Below are 17,395 nucleotides of genomic sequence, written 5' to 3'. Positions count from 1 at the left end.
ATACAGAAGGCAGAGTGTTGTGTTCTGCAGTTGTACCAGATTCAAACTCAAATGTCTCTGCAAAACAGAAGAATGGATTTTTCTTCTCCCACAATTAGTTGTGCTGTACTCCAGGGGAATACATGTGTACAGGCAACAATTGAGCTTGTTGGGAAAGTAATGCAGCACATACATATGTATCTTTTTTTCCAGTGGACTACATCTGCAGACATTTACAAATCAGTGTATGCCCTGAATCAAATGTTGATTTTCTTCAAAGATTGCTCAGCGAGGAGACAGCACAGTAATGTGAAAGGAACAGCTCAATCTATCACTTCCTGTATCCTCTTGTCACCCACGCTGCTCCCTGGTTGTGTAATTATACTGTCTCGATAGCCCTACACTGTGTCCTCCTCTTCCATCAGCCGCTCATTTACGTTGACAGTCAGCCGACCAGCTGGGCAGTCCATCAGTTATGGACCGGTATTTAGATTTGTTTGGTTGTTTTGCTGTGTCAGCATCAGCTCTGTGCCACCAATGCTCCATTTGATTTTGATAAATTGAATATATATCTTATATCATGGTCATTGTTTGGATTTTCTGGCAACTTATGAATTAAAAAGTCACTTTGGATACAAGCATCAGCGTCATGCTTAAAATGAAAGTGCAAATGAATTTTCCTGTGTGATGTTACTGCCAGCTGGTCCTGGATACATATAGACTGTAGATCTCTCAGCCTGTCGGTGGTGAGTGTCCTTAGGGCTTGAGCATGGGAGCAGATGAAGGCACAGCCATGGCTATTTTTATAAGTAGGGTTTTGTGTTTATATTTGCTGTTAAATGTCTTTGTGAGGATGAGCATTGTGAGCACTGGCATTTTTGGAAAGTAAGGACACTGGCCTCTCTTTACCTCTTCCAAAAGCTGTTTGAGATTAAGACTTGGTTTTAGACTAAAGGGTCAGTTCACCCACTTTCACTGACTTCTAGTGGTATCTCGCCGTACAGATAGCGTTGGTTTTATTTGCCCAGGTTTTGTGATATCCGTCTCTGAGAGTTCTATTACCACACCAGTACAGTGGAGCTGAATAGAAATGTGTTTGTCCTGGTTAGAGCATCAAAAATTAAAACAGCGACATGTCATTCCAGAAACAAAGTCTCAGTTATTCTGGATAATTCACCTTGCTGTTTTTCAGAGATGGCAAAAAGTACTCACTTCCCGTACTCAAGTAGTACAGATACTTGTGTTAAAAAATACTCTGGTAAAAGTAGAAGTACTGATTTGACTTCTTTACTCTAGTAAAAGTAACAAAGTACAGGCTTGGAAATTTACTTCAAGCATAAAAGTAAAAGTAACCTTGCGAGTGACAACGTTTTTTTATGCAAAGCTACGTGGACCACACAGATGTTACTAGAGTGCAAGCTGAGAAACTTCAGTGGACATGGAAAAAAGGCTCTTTTTATGCCATTGCCTACATTTTAAATGGATGTCTGCCAATAGGCCTAAAACATCATATATATGATTATTGTGACCGGTTAATAAGATTCTGACGATATAAATTCAATTGCGATTTTGTGAGAATTCACAGATCCAGTTTCTCTCTCATACTTTTAGAGTTATGCAGCAGATTTGCCAGGTGTCATTCTTGATGCCTACTATCTCAAACTCTCAGATAAGTCCAAGGATGATTGGGAATGTCTTGCTGCTTGTCTGCCGAACCTCTGGGATCTCCGTTTTCTTCATTTTCAATCATGTCGCCATCCATACTACTATGTGCTAACGTTAACACCATCAAACCGCAATGATTTGCCGCAAACGCATGTGGCCGAATCTGTCGAGTCGTCTTGTAGTGGTGCATCAAGTGCAACATATAATCCCATCCAATTAGATTGAATTTGGTATTGATGAAGCGAAAAATAATAACGGCAACTCCACTGAAATTATGTGAAACTAAAGTAACGAGCCAATTTTGTAAAATGTAAGGAGTAGAAAGTACCGATATTCGTGTTCAAAATGTAAGGAGTAAAAGTTAAAAGTCGGCACAAAAATAAATAGTAAAGTAAAAATATCTGAAAATCTACTTGAGTACAGTAATGGAGTATTTGTACTTCATTACTTCCCATCTCTGCTGTCTTTGACTTTGTCTAAGAAAACAGTTCAGTGCAAGGTCTGTACCCAGGACACTGATTCTGGTAAAAATGTTAGATTTTCTCTGTGAGCTTCACAAATTAAATCCCATTATACTTAATATACTTCTTGGCAACAGAAATCTCAGAAACAGATTCTGGACAAATGAAACCAAAGTTACCTGCATAGCTAGTGAGAAAATATGTGTTTTGTAATTTTGTTGAACTGTCCATTTAAGGTTTGAATTAGGTTTAGGCTAATGACCCGTTTATGGGATGGATGGTAGAGATGGTAAAGTTCCCTTAAAAATTTCAAGACGGTTGTATGAAGATACGGTGCATTGACAATGTAGCTACCCATCAAATACATTGGGGTGTATGGAGTTATGGTTAACGTGAGGCATTTTATTTGTTTGACTTTTCAGGCACTTTCGTATCATTATGCTTTTTAGACAAATGACTTTGATATTGACGTGAGCAGATTTACATACTGTGTGAGCAGCAAGGCTTTGCAAATATTGTTCATATTTGTATTGTACTGTACTGTGGGAAACATGAATAAATAATCAAATGTTCAAGTATGTGTGTGTATATGAGTGAGCACACATCCATAATGAATGTTACCTAGCTGTATTATAAAAATAAATCTGGTTATGCTCTCAGTATTTTCTGTGCAGCTGACAGATTTGTATGAGTCATTTCTAATGGGACTGCAGGAAGCTGCTTGTATTGGCTGTGTTACAAAGATGCAGGAAACTGGTCTGCTTTAATATGGAAACACATAAGGACAATAAAGTGCTGCCCACATGGCTTTCCATCTCAACTTGAACTGTCTCGCTGCTCTTCTCTTTCTTATAAAATCATGAAAAGGGTCTGAACTCGCTCGCATGATCACTATAGTCCCGCCCTCTCTGTTTAACCTTAGTACTTACACATCAACACACACACGCAGCATCTCTGTCCTCTTTTTGCACATACAATTACACTTTCACAGCTTTAAATAATTATTGTGTTGCCCTCTTCTTTTTGTCTGTGCTGACAGCTGTGATTTTGTAGCCCGCACACTAGATGTCTGTTTTGTCTCTTGCTCCCTTACTTATGGACTATATTTCCTGCACCCCTGTTTACACTGGATCTGCAGGCACTGCCTTCTGTCTTTATGGAGCGACTCCCTGCTGGCATGGTGCCTAGAACAACTCTCTAATCTAATAAACAGCATAATCAGGCCACTACTCCTGCCGCGGTGTTTCATCCATGTGTGATCCCTTGAGGCAAAGTGAATGGAAGGGTTACTGGGTTAATGGGGACTGGCTTTTATAGGCCTTGATCTCTCTCTCTCTCTCACACATATATATATATATATATATATATATATATATATATATATATATATATATATATATATATATATATATATATATATATATATATAAGCTAGCTGTTGTGTGCATGCATGTTTGCAAGTCTGGCTTTAGAGCATATTCTGTGTGTGGACAGTCATGTCTGTAGGCTGAGCCAAGAATGTAGCATTGAAGTCCTCTCAGTGTCAATGTGGCTCAGCATGCAGGAGCTTCAGATCTGAGAGGAGGTGGAGGTTTGGGGGGCATCGCTCAGGTCTTCTCCTCTTCTGACCACTCCAAAAAAGCCAGAGCAAAGCGCTCTTCTCTCTGCAGGAGATACAGCATCTCTGTGTGGAGGCGCCACACATTACTGGTGCTCTCGGAGCTTATTCTGATTCCCTGCTTGTCGTCGTTGTCCTCCTCCTCTGCCTCCTGCTGCTGCCGCCTCTTTTCTCTCTGCTTCCAATAGTCTGCAGTTCGACAATGCACCTCATTGCCATACCAACACCAAACTTTTATTTATTGATCCCATCGGAAGAGTTTTACTCCACACCAAGAAAATGACACCCACCATGTTGGCTGTTGTCATGATAAGTGTCACTTTAAAGATAAACCCTCAGATTGGGAATATTGAGGCAAAATCATTTTATTTTCCAAATGTTTAGTTATGATGAATAAAACAATCCAGTTTTTGTTGGATTAAATCAAGTCTGAGTGGGTTTAGATAGTATTAGCGTGATCACAGTGGCTCTGCATTCCTCTCACTTAGTTTTGCTTCAATTGCCTCACCATCTCTTGCTGAAGTCTGTCCTCTCAGACGTTTTTCTCACGAAATGGTTCCTCTCCCGCTGTTCTTCTGCTCGTTTTCCAACATTTCTTCTCCACTTCTGTGTCAGCACATCACACGATAACTCTCCACAGAATGGAGTTGACATATACATTTGGAAAAACTTTGTTTTAATGACTTGAAATGTCATCACAAGCAAAGGGCATGTAATTCCGGCCTTGTTATTTTTATTTTTTTTGCTTCTGATTTATTGATTTTAATTACATTATTTTTGCTATGTTCTTTTTTTAGGTCTCGGTACATTATCCTCTGCTGTTAGGTGTGATCTGTGTTTCTTGATTTTAATACACATTAAAAAAACACAGGAAAAAAAAACACTATTCAGACTCTCCACAGAGCCTCGGCAGAACCACACAGAGAGACTTCCAATGCTGTGTTAAGCTACAGTTTGCTGCTGTTACCAGCACAGACATCAATATCAATTATCTGTAGATTAGCATGTCACTGATTTAGGTAGCCATCATGGATGTATTAAACAGTTAAAGAAGAATCCACCGTTAAATACATGCACGGCAATACTATTTTTTATTATTATACTACTATACCTATATATAAAATTACCTCTATTGAAAATTGCATCTCCAATTTATATGATGATATCTCCTGCTTCCTGCACTCTGCACTGCTGGACTAATGCATGCACATTAGTGTCTTTGTCTAGAGTCTAGACGAACCTGGCTGACTGCCCGCACACATGTATGGGATGAAAATAATATCTTAATACAACTCTTTACAGGTTTTATATATTAATTGGACCTACTGGTTTAAAGATTGTTTTCTTGGTTTTTACCTTTTGTAAAAGGCAATGCATGGCTTTAAGTCTTCTGGATCCCAGAACATCATGCACACTATTCACTGCATTCAAACGGAACTCCACTTGTTTTAAACTGGGTCAGTGAGGATTTTTAAAAGAACTATTTGATTTTAGAGGATTGGAGGTGGCTGGAGATCGGCGGTTGCTTGTTGTTGAAAAGGAGAAATAAATACAATCCTAATCCTTTGATACACACAACTAGCAAAGTACCTGTTATATTAATGATAAGATTCTGTAATTGTGCTACGTTCTTTAGTCAAGGGCTGCAATGATTATTTTCATTGTCGAGTAATTCGCAGATTATTTTCTCCATTGGGAAATATTTGGGATGAGAATAAGGATACCATTTCAGCCAGAAGAAGAAGAAAACCACTCCCTCTCTACAGCGTTTGCGAGAAGCAAATGGATCTCTAATGGGGAAGTGAATTAGTTTGACAGAGGCTAGATGAATGACGCCACATGAGATCACTGCTAATGTAGGGTAATGACTGATATGTGATTAGAATTGAGCATGTATATCAGAATGAATCATTGGCTAGACTCTGGAAAGTTTGAGAAGTTGTAACTTTTTTAAGATGAACCAGTTGAACAGTAAAGTTTAATTTTTTTACTCTATTTTTGCTACAGACAGGCTAGGCCTTTTTGTGATCATGTAAAATATGTTAAAAAAAGAAGTTTGTTATGGTTTAAGTTAGAAATGGAAAAGCTACATATTTTTATTTCCAACCTTTTGTAAATTACTTTATTTGCTGAACAATTTTAGACCTTGCTAATGTAAATATACCATTTTGCAGCAGCAGAAAACGCGGCAAATTTTTTGTTGTCATCTAGTGGTACTCCTTGTATTCAAAAACCTGTAGTCGTTTTAAAAGAAGATTCCACTTCACTGTGCTTTTTCTTTGATACTGAGATATCCTCTTGCTTATATTTGCTTCCCATTTTGTAGGCTACATTTAATATTTGAATATTTGGGGAAACATTTGCTTTCTTACAGAGAGATATTATGTTGTCTGGCACAGCAACTTCTTGTTAAACCAAATGTTTTTACACTTGCTTTTTGTTCAAAATATACGAATAAGATAACGTGTAAATTAGTGAGCTTTAGAGGTGCAGGTCGGTTGGACAATGCTACCTTTGGACAGAGCCAGGCTAGCTGTTTCCCCCTATGTCCAGTCTTTATGCTAAGCTAAGCTAACCACCTCTTAGATGTAGCTTCATATTTAATGGAAAGATATGAAAGAGATATCAATCTTTTCAAGCAAATTAGCGTATTACCCAAAGTATTCATTTATGCTTAAATGTTTCTATGTATCTGTATGCTGATGTATGAGTGTGCAGGCTGTAGTATTTAAAAGTCAAGGTTTTCTCTGCCCATATGTCCTAATTCAATAATAACTTGCTAATCGCTCAACTTGTGGTTCTAATTACAAGTGTCATTAAGTGCTCCTTGTTTCTAACCAGTTGATGGGTGGACGGTTGGGGAGAGTGTGACCTGTGTTACCAGTGCCGGCCCGAGCCTTTTGGGGGCCCTAAGCAAAATTTTATTTGGGGGCCCCCCCTCCCACCATGCGGAGTCACCTGTGCTTGACGATTATTGACACAAATACACGCTATAATGTTACATTATAAATTAATACAGTGAGGTTATGTATTAATACAGTGACGGTTTATGAACTACTCTCCCCCTGGGCACAGATGCATAAGGACCCTCCCCCCTACTCTATTTGTGCAAAAGTGGGTGCAAACCGTGAGGGTGGGGGGGGTCTGGGGGTGCTCCCCCAGAAAATTTTGAATGTGATAGATGTGATTTCCTGTATTCTGGTGCATTTTTGGGATGGTCAGCTTCAGAAAGGGCAATACCTAAATTTGTTCAGATTCATAGCCTTTTGCTTTTTGATTTAATAAGGTAGTGACTTCACACAACTACTTGGGCTTCAGGGCCAAACAACACGTTCAATCCCACAGGACTTCATGTTCTCTATTTATCCTGATAGGGATGCATATTTAGATTTTTTGTCCTGACCCGTGTTAACCGCTTATTAACCGTTAACAATCAGCCGACTAAGTCCAAGTCCACCCTTCTGGGAGAGTTAGCAACCACATCAATTAGTTTAGCTGCGTGGTTGTCAGCTGTGGGTTTGCCGGACATACACTGTGTTAGTAGGAAGTAGGGCTGGGCGATATGCCCTCAAAAAAATCCCTGATTAAATCACACACACACACACACACACACACACACACACACACGGGACATGTATACCATTATGATTATTCATGCCAATTTTATGCAAATTCATTGGGGTACCCTGCGTAAAAGAATGACAAAATCATATGCTATGTATTCAACAAATTATATAATTATGCTATCAACAACAACTAAACGGATGCGTGAGATAAAGCTGTTTTCACACATACAGGTAATTCACTTCTCGTTCCTCAGTAAAAGTTCAATTCATTTTGACTTTAGTTGTTTAGTAGTTTGACTTGCTCCTGTTTTCACCTGTTGCTGAGTAACGTACATTAACATGCCACGGTCTCATGAGTGTAGCATACCTGTAGCAAGCTCCATCGTAGTAACTAGCGGTAAAAAAAAAAAAAAAAAAAAAAAACATTGAAGAGGAGCTCCGTGCTATAAAGCGGCAATTGCTAGTTGTTTAAGCCGCTACAGACCTCTGTCACAGCTCGTCGTATCAGCGGGTTAATGACGCGTTCTAGTAGATGTGTTGAGCTGCAACCGAGTTCCTCAACAGCTGACGGTGCTCTATGGTGCTCTGTCCAATACTCGCTCCGTCAGGTCAGCGGTAGTTCGTGGTTCAGTTATTCGAGAATAGGTGACTTTGAGCCGGGTAAAGAGCACCATGTGTTGCCGGTCATTTCGGCGGAGATTACGGTTAAGTAAGTAATGAAACGACTAGTTAAGAAAATAACTAATATTAGCCGCTGTCGCTGCCATGCTGTTTGTGTACCTCCATGGCAAACGCGCGTGGGGAGGGCTGGGCCCATTCTGAAGTACGGGAGCCCATATGGGACTGTCGGCGAATGTTAAGGAGAAAAAACAACAGTTGATTGGGGGCCCCCTGGTGGCCCCAAGCAGCCGCTTAGTTCGCTTATGCCTCGGGCCGGCTCTGTGTGTTACAATTGTACAATTAAGTCTTACATTTTTCATTGAAGTTTTTTTTTTTTATTAATTTGTAATTTTATCTTACAGCTGTTTGAAATAATTCCTAAATGTATGTGTGTTTGTCCAGGGGAAGGAGACGACAGAAGAGGAGGATGAAGTTGCTGTGGGGATGGACAAAGGCTTTATGGATGAATTCTTTGAACAGGTTTGTTTCTCTCACAGTCCTGGTATTTCCTTCTTTTTATTCTCTCTCTCTCTCTCTCTCTCTCTCTCTCTCTCTCTCTCTCTCTCTCTCATCATATCACATATTAAATAGATAGCTGTCCCGTAGGTTCTATATTCTGATGATTGCTATATAATAGAATACACTACACTACAAAACAATTACATTACACAATACACTTACAATACAATTTTGTTTATCAATTTTAATATAGTTACTATACAAATCTATAAGTTTGGGGCTCCTACAGTGATTATGAATCCATCACGATGTGTCAGGCAGATACATATAATTGGCTCCTGGGATAACTGACAGCTTCTCTTCTGGGGTTAACATTGGGAAGTTTGGTATTTTCTTTGCTATTTCCTCAAAGTGTAAAGTGAAGAGAACTTCTCACAGTGGAGGAGGAAGTGTATATCTGTCTCTACAGTACCTTCCCTTTCACACATTTAACGGGTTGATAGTAGGCTAATAACTTGTCATCTTAAAGCGTAACTCTCGCCAAAATGCATCCTAGGGTATTTTTGTGAATGTACGTGAGTCAAACTTTAGTTTAAAAGCATATTTAGGACAGAATCGGCACTTTTAAGATTGACGAGGTCAAATGGCCTTTTGAATGGGAGTGCTAGGGGCACTTTTATGCTAGTCTCAAAATAGCTATTTTCAAAATACTAAGAAGGCTCAACACAACATAAAACTATGATCATGTTGCATTTTGGCGAGAGTTACGCTTTGAATTAAAGTCCAGGTCACACTACAATCTGCCTGGGTATTAATTCTCTCCTGATGTTGAATATAAACCTGTTGGTTTTTCAGAGCCTTGAAATCAATTTTTTCTCTGAGGAGCATTGAAATGATTTCTAACTTTTGATGTTGTAGCTGGTGTGGCATGTATCGTCATGTATTTCATTTAATTTGAAACAGCTTTTATTGATTCTACAACACAACAATGCTCTTCTTGTCCAGCTCTGAATAATAACATTGGTGATATCATTTATTTATTTCCAGTTACTCCTCTTGTGCATGGCAGATACTAATATGCACCAAGTCTGCATCTTTACATGCATTTGGGAGTGTAATTCCCTATACATGGGTTTCTCGGCAACGTCATCACTGCTTGCGCACGTAACCGGGGGGCAGAAAGAAGACGTGTTTTGTGTAGCTAGAGGCATAGCGTAAGTCAAAATGCCAAGGAGTTGTTGCATAGTTAATCGTACAAACAGAGCCAGTGATGAGTGCCTGATGTTTAACATACCTAGGAGGAAGCATGCTTTTGCCAAAAACCGGCGGAGGTTATGGCTTCAAGCCATAAGAGGGGCAGATTGGGGTCATGTGCAAGCAGTCATGCTCCCATTGTATCAATCAGAAAAGTTGCAGCTTGTGGTTGTTCAGCTAAGTGATATCTACTAGGGCTGAACGATTTTTGAAAATAATCTAATTGCGATTCTTTCCCCAAATATTGCGATTGCGATTCGATATTCGATTATTTTTTTAAGCTCTTTGTCTTCTGATTTATTGTTCGTCTTTGTTGAATAATACATTGTATAGTATGAACAACACACAATTACACACTAGACAGTTAAATAAGTAAAAACCCATACATACATATATACACACATATATATATATATACACACACATATACATATACATATATATACACATATATATACACATATACATATACATATATATATATATACACATACACATATATATACATATACATACATATATACATACATACATATATATATATATATATATATATATATATATATATATATATATATATATACACACACATATACATACATACACACACACACACACACATATACATACACACACACATATACATACACACATTTTTTTACAGTGCACAGAGAGGAGCTGCCTCCAGCCCCTCCCCTTTGTGAAGTTGCGTGCTGACACCGTCAACACTGCACTAGCTCAGAGAGGCTATCGTTACGTTAGCTGCTGCTGTACTAATAACACCGTTGAAACCCCGCGGCCAAGCTGCTGTGAAAGCTCCCCGAACGTCATTTATCAGTCTGATTGTTACCCCTCTCAGTGGCAGCTCCTCCACTCATATCTTTATAACGGAGCTAACCGCTAACCGGAGCTAACCGGAGCTAACCGGAGCTAACCGGAGCTAACCGGAGCTAACCGGAGCTAACCGCTAATCAGAGCTAGCTCGTTGCCAACCGAGCCTTCATTTCTGCGTGCCTGTGTCCATTAACTGCATTTATGGACTCGAGCCCGAACAAAACCCTTCATTTTATTAAACTGGCTGTAAAACAAAACCCTTCATTTTATTAAACTGGCTGTAAAAGATTTAAACTTCAACTCAGAATTGTTTGAATGACAGAGATCAGCTCAAGGTACCGTGTAGCGTTAGCGTGCTAAGTTGATGCTTTCTCTGCGGAGTGCAGACTGATTTGCTCTCGCGAGTCATCAAATCGAGACCAAATCGCAGCCTTTGCAATTAGGAAATCGCGTTTTAACATATCGCGATATTATCGCAAATGCAATTAATCGTTCAGCCCTAATATCTACCTGTCAGGGCTGTGGTTCTCAAGTCCGGACCATAGACAATTAAAGGTCCGGACTTGAGACAAGTTTAGACAGCTAGCTAAAGCTACGCAGATGTTTTGCTAACGTTAGCGCAACAGTGTTAGCCTAGCCTACTAGATAAATATTACGACTGCCTTCGGAGTTTACTATATCGATATAGTAAACTCCGAAGGCAGTCGTCTGCGTCCACGTTGCCAACATAAGACCTGTGGCGTTAGTGCTCATTTTGTACATAACTTTATTGAATGAAATATTAAGCTTCGATCCTCTGAGATGGGTGGGCTTTTGTTACGTTACATACAAAGCTAACTGGCTATAGTTAGCCTATATTAGCTAACGTTGCCGAGACAGTGGCAGTAGAGCTTCGGCGAGCTAACCAAGACAGTGTTATGGCCCTCTCGCCCACAATCAACCTCTGCTGCGAAAAACAATCAACCTGCAGTGATGTTTTGAAACTAACATATCGTACCTTTTCCCAGAAATCCTGGCCATTATTTTAAGGCATAAACCAACCATAAGGGTACACTCAGGAGTAACCCTGCTGCTAACACGGGCTATTACATTAGCCTAAAATTATAATTATAGCCATACATATATATCACAGTAACTAAATTAAAGACCGACAAACAGATCCAACTAAAATCATGTTTTATTGAGTCAGCAGTTATATACAAACAATAAGGAAAGCTTAAAGGAATACGCCACCGGAATGCATGTCGAAATTCTAGCAGCGATGTTTCCCCATTGGAATGAATGGCGAACAGAACTATTGCTAGCTTCTCATAACGAGAGCTCTCCAGCTCACAACAAATGATTAAATTGTAATCGGTCAAAAACGTTAGTTTTGTAAGACCATAGAGTATGTGTTATATAAATACCATGACGAAATTCAAAGTGTAAATATATGCAATGTATGTTGAAAGTCTAATCGCGATGTTTCCCCATTAGAATGAATGGCAAACAGAGCTATAGCTAACTTCTCATGACGAGAGCTCTCCAGCTCACAACAAATGATTAAATTGTAATCGGTCAAAAACGTTAGCTTTGTAAGACCATAGAGTATGTGTTATATAAATACCATGACGAAATTCAAAGTGTAAATATATGCAATGTATGTCGAAAGTCTAGCCGCGATGTTTCCCCATTGGAATGAATGGCAAACAGAGCTATAGCTAGCTTCTCAAAAATGATAAATTGTAATCGGTCAAAAACGTTAGCTTTGTAAGACCATAGAGTATGTGTTATATAAATGCCATGACGAAATTAAGGGACTAAGACAATGTGCACTGAGACAAAAATGCGTTTGCATTATCGGACCAGCTCACCATCTTTCTGCCCCTGGTATGCGCACGCACCCTGTAATGTTTGTAAACAGGAAACCCGTCTATACACACTTAAGCACCAAGGGGGTATGCTTCGCTTCAGAACCAAGGGGTAAGCTTCGCTTCAGGACGCGAACCTCCGATGGCGCATTTTGTTGCTACGAAGCGATCACCTCTTGTAAGCATTACACTGACCGCCATTTTTTTTTACGTCACTTACCTGCGAATAACTTTACATCAGAAGCGTTTAAAGACTCTATTTGTCCATTGTTTATTTATAAAGAAACACGGCAATGTATAAAAGGCTCCATTACCTTGTACCTCACGTTATAGCTCCGTAGCAGACGCTTTTGTAAAAATAAGCTAACGATTGTGTCATAACCAAGTGACTTACTGTCGCACAGTAGAGGAATTACCGTATAGTACAGGAGAAGCTCGCAGGCAGTTTCGACTTAAATTAGCTGTTTAGGTTCAATTACTAATGTTAACTAGCATGTTAGTTAGCAATAATTAGCCTGTGCTTATGTTATCTCCTTACATATACCTACACTCTCCGTCTCTGTAAGATTGGAAATGATTGAGATTTCTCTTGTCACAGCTACCAGAAGACTTACAACTTTCAGACACGTTGCTCACGTCACATTTATGTTGTCTCTGTCAGTTGGAGGCTGCGCAGTAAAGCAAGAGATCACCGGAAAAGTGCTTCTAATAGCCTTCACTGGTCTCCGTCCAGAGCAACGGGGTCTATTGGTCCATTATATACTGTCTATGCTAAGCACATGTGCTGGGCACAAACTGAACATTGTCATGGCTCTCAGAGGGGGGGGGGCTCTATTTTTAATGGGCCTCCTACATACTGTACATCTTACATATTGAGTGGTTTAAAAAGCAGGATAATTCAGCTCAAATAAGAATGGTTTCGAGGAAGATTTCCTCTATATAATCCATATTTATTATAATCTATCATGTCTGTCTTCATCTGTCACTGCCGTATATGTTATATCTTATTTGTCAGTCCTTCTAAAACGTTTGTATCTGTCAATTTATGAAAATGGTGACTGGCTTTAACTTTGAAGTATTTAAATCACCATTGCAAATGCTGCTACAAAGGTATCGAGTAATGTTGGATGCCATTTAGCTGCATTTGGGAGTTATGAAAGAGGTCGGACAATCAGCACTTTGATATGCGAGTTTTCAAAGCAACATGAGACAACAAACCTATCACCCAGAGAATCATCTGTGACCGAGCTGCAGGTGCATCAATCAAAATCCCTGTGTAAATGTTAAATATATTAAGCAGAACTGTCTTAGTAATAATATAAATATGTGGGAAATAAAGACAAACCGCATCAACAATGAGAAGCATGCTAAATTAATTGTACATTTTAAACATTTCATATACCTTTAATCATATATGACCACATCTAAGAGCCTGCCTGGCGGTGTTTGTATTTGGTTTCTGGAGTGTGTGGCCAATCCATCTCCATCTTCTTCTCTTGATCTCTTCTTCCAATGGTTGTTGGACTATTCCTTGCTAAAGGTCATTGTTGCTGATGGTATCTGGCCAGTGGACACTCAAGATCCGCCTCAGGCAGCTGTTGATGAATGTTTGTACTCTTGTCATTGTGTTCTCAGTTGTCCTCTATGTCTCTGATCCACAGAGTAGTATATGCGTAGTATAGGCTTATTTTTCAAGCTAAAGATTCTGAGCTTTGTCCACTGGCTGATTTCTTTGGAGCTCCAAATGTTTCTCAGCTGGATGAATGAAGCCGATTCTGGCTCTGACGTCTGTATCCATGCTGCCTTGCTTGTCAATGACGCTGCCTAAGTAAGGGAAGGCTTCTACTTCCTCAAGTGCTCTTCTTTCGGTCACTGGGTCTTCATAGACAAACGGAGCAACCCAAATGTCCTTATCCAAAGATGTTCCTCCAGTGCGGCTGGTAGATTGAATCCCTCCAATGTGGGCCCTCCCAGTTGGTCATCCTTTGAAAGCCTCCAAAGGGAGATGACCAGAAGCATCGTTATTAGGTGCCCAAACTACTTGAACTGGCTTCTTTCAATATTAACTGAATGAATTATACAGGGTGTAATATAGCCCCAGGTTGCTAAAGACGCTAGGTATCCATTTAAAGCTTTAGTGCCTAACTTTTTTTATAATAATGAATGTCCGTCACATTCAAGCCATTGCTAAATGAGTTGATACAAAGCTAATTAAGACTATCAGCTCCACAAAACTCTCTCTGTATTTCTCAGTATGGCTATGCTTAGAAAATGGTGTCATCTGGCAACTTTCGCACGCAAAAGCTTGAGTGAAGATAATTACCTCTTCTAAAGTGTTTTTTTTACTCCTATGTGTCTTCCTTGGCAAAAAGCAACTGTGTGGAGGAGGGGTGGGGGTGGTGAAGGCTTGTGTCATGTGGATGCGCTGACAGTGTTGCTGTCATTGCTTAGAATTCCTCATGGGGGAGACCGAAACTAAGCACTATACCTTTTAAGGGTTAAGCCTTCCATCATTTATGGAGAGAGAAGCATTCTGTCAGATTTAAAGGTGATGATCTTCATCTTGACAGCATCACACTGAGCTGCAATCTGTTTCATAGTACATCAGAGGTCAAAGTCTAATAAAACCAAAAGGACAACATCATCTGCAAATAGAAGAGATGCCACCCTAATATCTCCAGACCCCTACTGTGCCTTTATATGATTTATATTAATTAAGAAAAAGAAGAGATGACAAAGCACATCCATGACAAGTTCAATGCCCCCATTGTACTTGCCTGACTTCATGTTTAAAATGTGTATGAGAAAGAATGTCTCCCAGTGTCCTCAGCAACCCATATTCTAGCAACACAATTTAAAAAAAGAAGTAACAATGTTGTTACGTCTGTACCTAGGACTTACTCTCCTGTGTTTGAGGTTTGACAATCATTACAGGAAAAATACATGGTATAACTTCAAAATAACTGCTAAAACACTTTAGCTCTGAGTGAACTCTGCAGTCGTTTGTCTCCTCTCATTTCTGTTCTGCCGCTGCTTGTTGCCACTGATAGACTGTCTGTATCCATCCTAGATACTGAAACGTACGTTTCTTTATCTGTCAGGAATTTCAGTCTGTAACATCTGCCTCAAGTGAGAAGGCAAAGAAAGAGGAGATTGAGTGAATTGTGGATGACAGCAGGCAACAGAGAACAGTTTGAGACTGAGCGAGAGATTTTGAAAGGAGAGTATATGTAAAGTGATGTGGAAAAGTTAGACACCAAACCAGAGAGAAGGAACAGGTACACGTGAAAGAGGGGGGTGCAGACAGTGAAGGAGCAGAGGGAGAGAAGGAGTAATCAGCCTCTCACCCTGAGTGGGTGCGAGACCACAGCTGCCTTTTGTCCTTCACTCACACCATAAACATGACCCTCAGAGTGTGGATATTGATTTTATAATGTGTTTGTGGCATTTGTTTGTACATGTGGCTGTTTATTTAAGTATCATGTACTACACTGTGCAGCGTATCTGGATCTATGTGTGTGTGATGATATAATTGCCTATATTGCAATTTAAGGACAAGGGTGCATTTTATCATTTTTAAAATATTCATCAAAGAAACCAGAAACAATAATAAAAGTATCCTTTTAACAAGATCAAGAACGTTATAGCTTATGCCTCGATGCCATAGAATTACAATGTCAAAACCTCTCAGATCCCAAATGAAAAGTGAATCTAAGAGGAGAGAGAAAACTAGCAATCTTTCAGGAAATCTTTCAACAAAATCCTGAAATATTCTGGTATACACAGTACATGATCAAACATTGAAAAAGTTGTTTAATTTTGACTAATTTAATCTTTGACTATCTAAAAAGTCCTGGGAAAGAAGTCAGGATGGACAATTTATTTTACTTTGATGTCACTCGTTTCAAATACTTATTCTTTATCAGTATTTTCAAAATATTGCTGGACTGGGAATCAGAATTAATTATTTTTAGACTTTTCATAGTGTCATTTGAAAATGTTGAATGTGCTGCATAGAGCTTTACTGTATATGGTTGACATACAGTACAGGCCAAAAGTTTGGACACACCTTCTCATTCAATGTGTTTATTTATTTTCATGACTATTTACATTGTAGATTCTCCCTGAAGGCATCAAAACTATGAATGAACACATATGGAATTATGTACTTAACAAAAAAGTGTGAAATAACTGAAAACATGTCTTATATTTTAGATTCTTCAAAGTAGCCACCCTTTGCTTTTTTGATAACTCTGCAAACCCTTGGTGTTCTCTCAACAAGCTTCATGAGGTAGTCACCTGAAATGGTTTTCAGTTCACAGGTGTGCCTTGTCAGGGTTAATTAGTGGAATTTTTTTCCTTATTCATAAAAAAGCAAAGGGTGGCTACTTTGAAGAATCTAAAATATAAGACATGTTTTCAGTTATTTCACACTTTTTTGTTAAGTACAAAATTCCATATGTGTTCATTCATAGTTTTGATGCCTTCAGTGAGAATCTACAATGTAAACAGTCATGAAAATAAAAAGGAAACGGATTGAATGAGAAGGTGTGTCCAAACGTTTGGCCTGTACTGTATCTCTTCATAATGAACCTGTGAAGTTTATTCCCCTCAGCTCATCAAACTAGCAAAGCAGTGTACAAACACAACCTTCTCTGTGATTGAGTTTTTAAAAAAGGTTTTCTGGAGTTGTTGAATCACTGCAGATGGTAGCTGTAATGACATCCTTACTGTCTACCATGTTGTTCAACAGCAGGTAGGCTATGACATCTGACTTGGGCTGTTTATAGACACACTTTTAGTCTGTGTGTGTAAGAACGAATCTGTACCATGTGTTGTATGTTGACTTCACTTCACAGCTTTGACAGAAGTGTGTGTATGCATGTTTCTGCAGTATGTGATGCTTTGTTGAGGCTCCGATCTTATGCGGTCATGAATTCAGTTATTAACATTTTACGATGCTATAAAAGGTTTGTTTACATCAGTATTGCGGTAAAACAGGTTTATTAACAGACTTTTTATAACATATTTCCTGTTACAAAGTGCTTT

At 39.1% G+C, this 17,395-nt stretch overlaps 1 protein-coding gene across 2 annotated transcripts in view; it reads left to right on the top strand.

The window, feature by feature from the left end:
• The window catches only part of stx1a (syntaxin 1A (brain)), a 64,674-nt gene that overhangs the window by 9,852 nt on the left and 37,427 nt on the right, over positions 1-17,395 (top strand). For both annotated transcript variants that reach the window (XR_003692194.1, XM_028573543.1), the window contains exon 2: positions 8,352-8,429. Coding sequence is in view for 1 of the 2 variants with exons in the window: in XM_028573543.1 (XP_028429344.1) it covers positions 8,352-8,429 (78 nt within the window). In the remaining variant the exon portion in view is untranslated. The remainder of the gene's footprint in view (positions 1-8,351; positions 8,430-17,395) is intronic.

Source organism: Perca flavescens, chromosome 3 (genome assembly GCF_004354835.1).
Source record: "Perca flavescens isolate YP-PL-M2 chromosome 3, PFLA_1.0, whole genome shotgun sequence".
In the NCBI taxonomy this organism is placed as follows: Eukaryota; Metazoa; Chordata; class Actinopteri; order Perciformes; family Percidae; genus Perca; species Perca flavescens.
The sequence above is the reverse complement of the archived record's forward strand: the minus strand, read 5'-3'. Positions and strand labels throughout refer to the sequence as shown.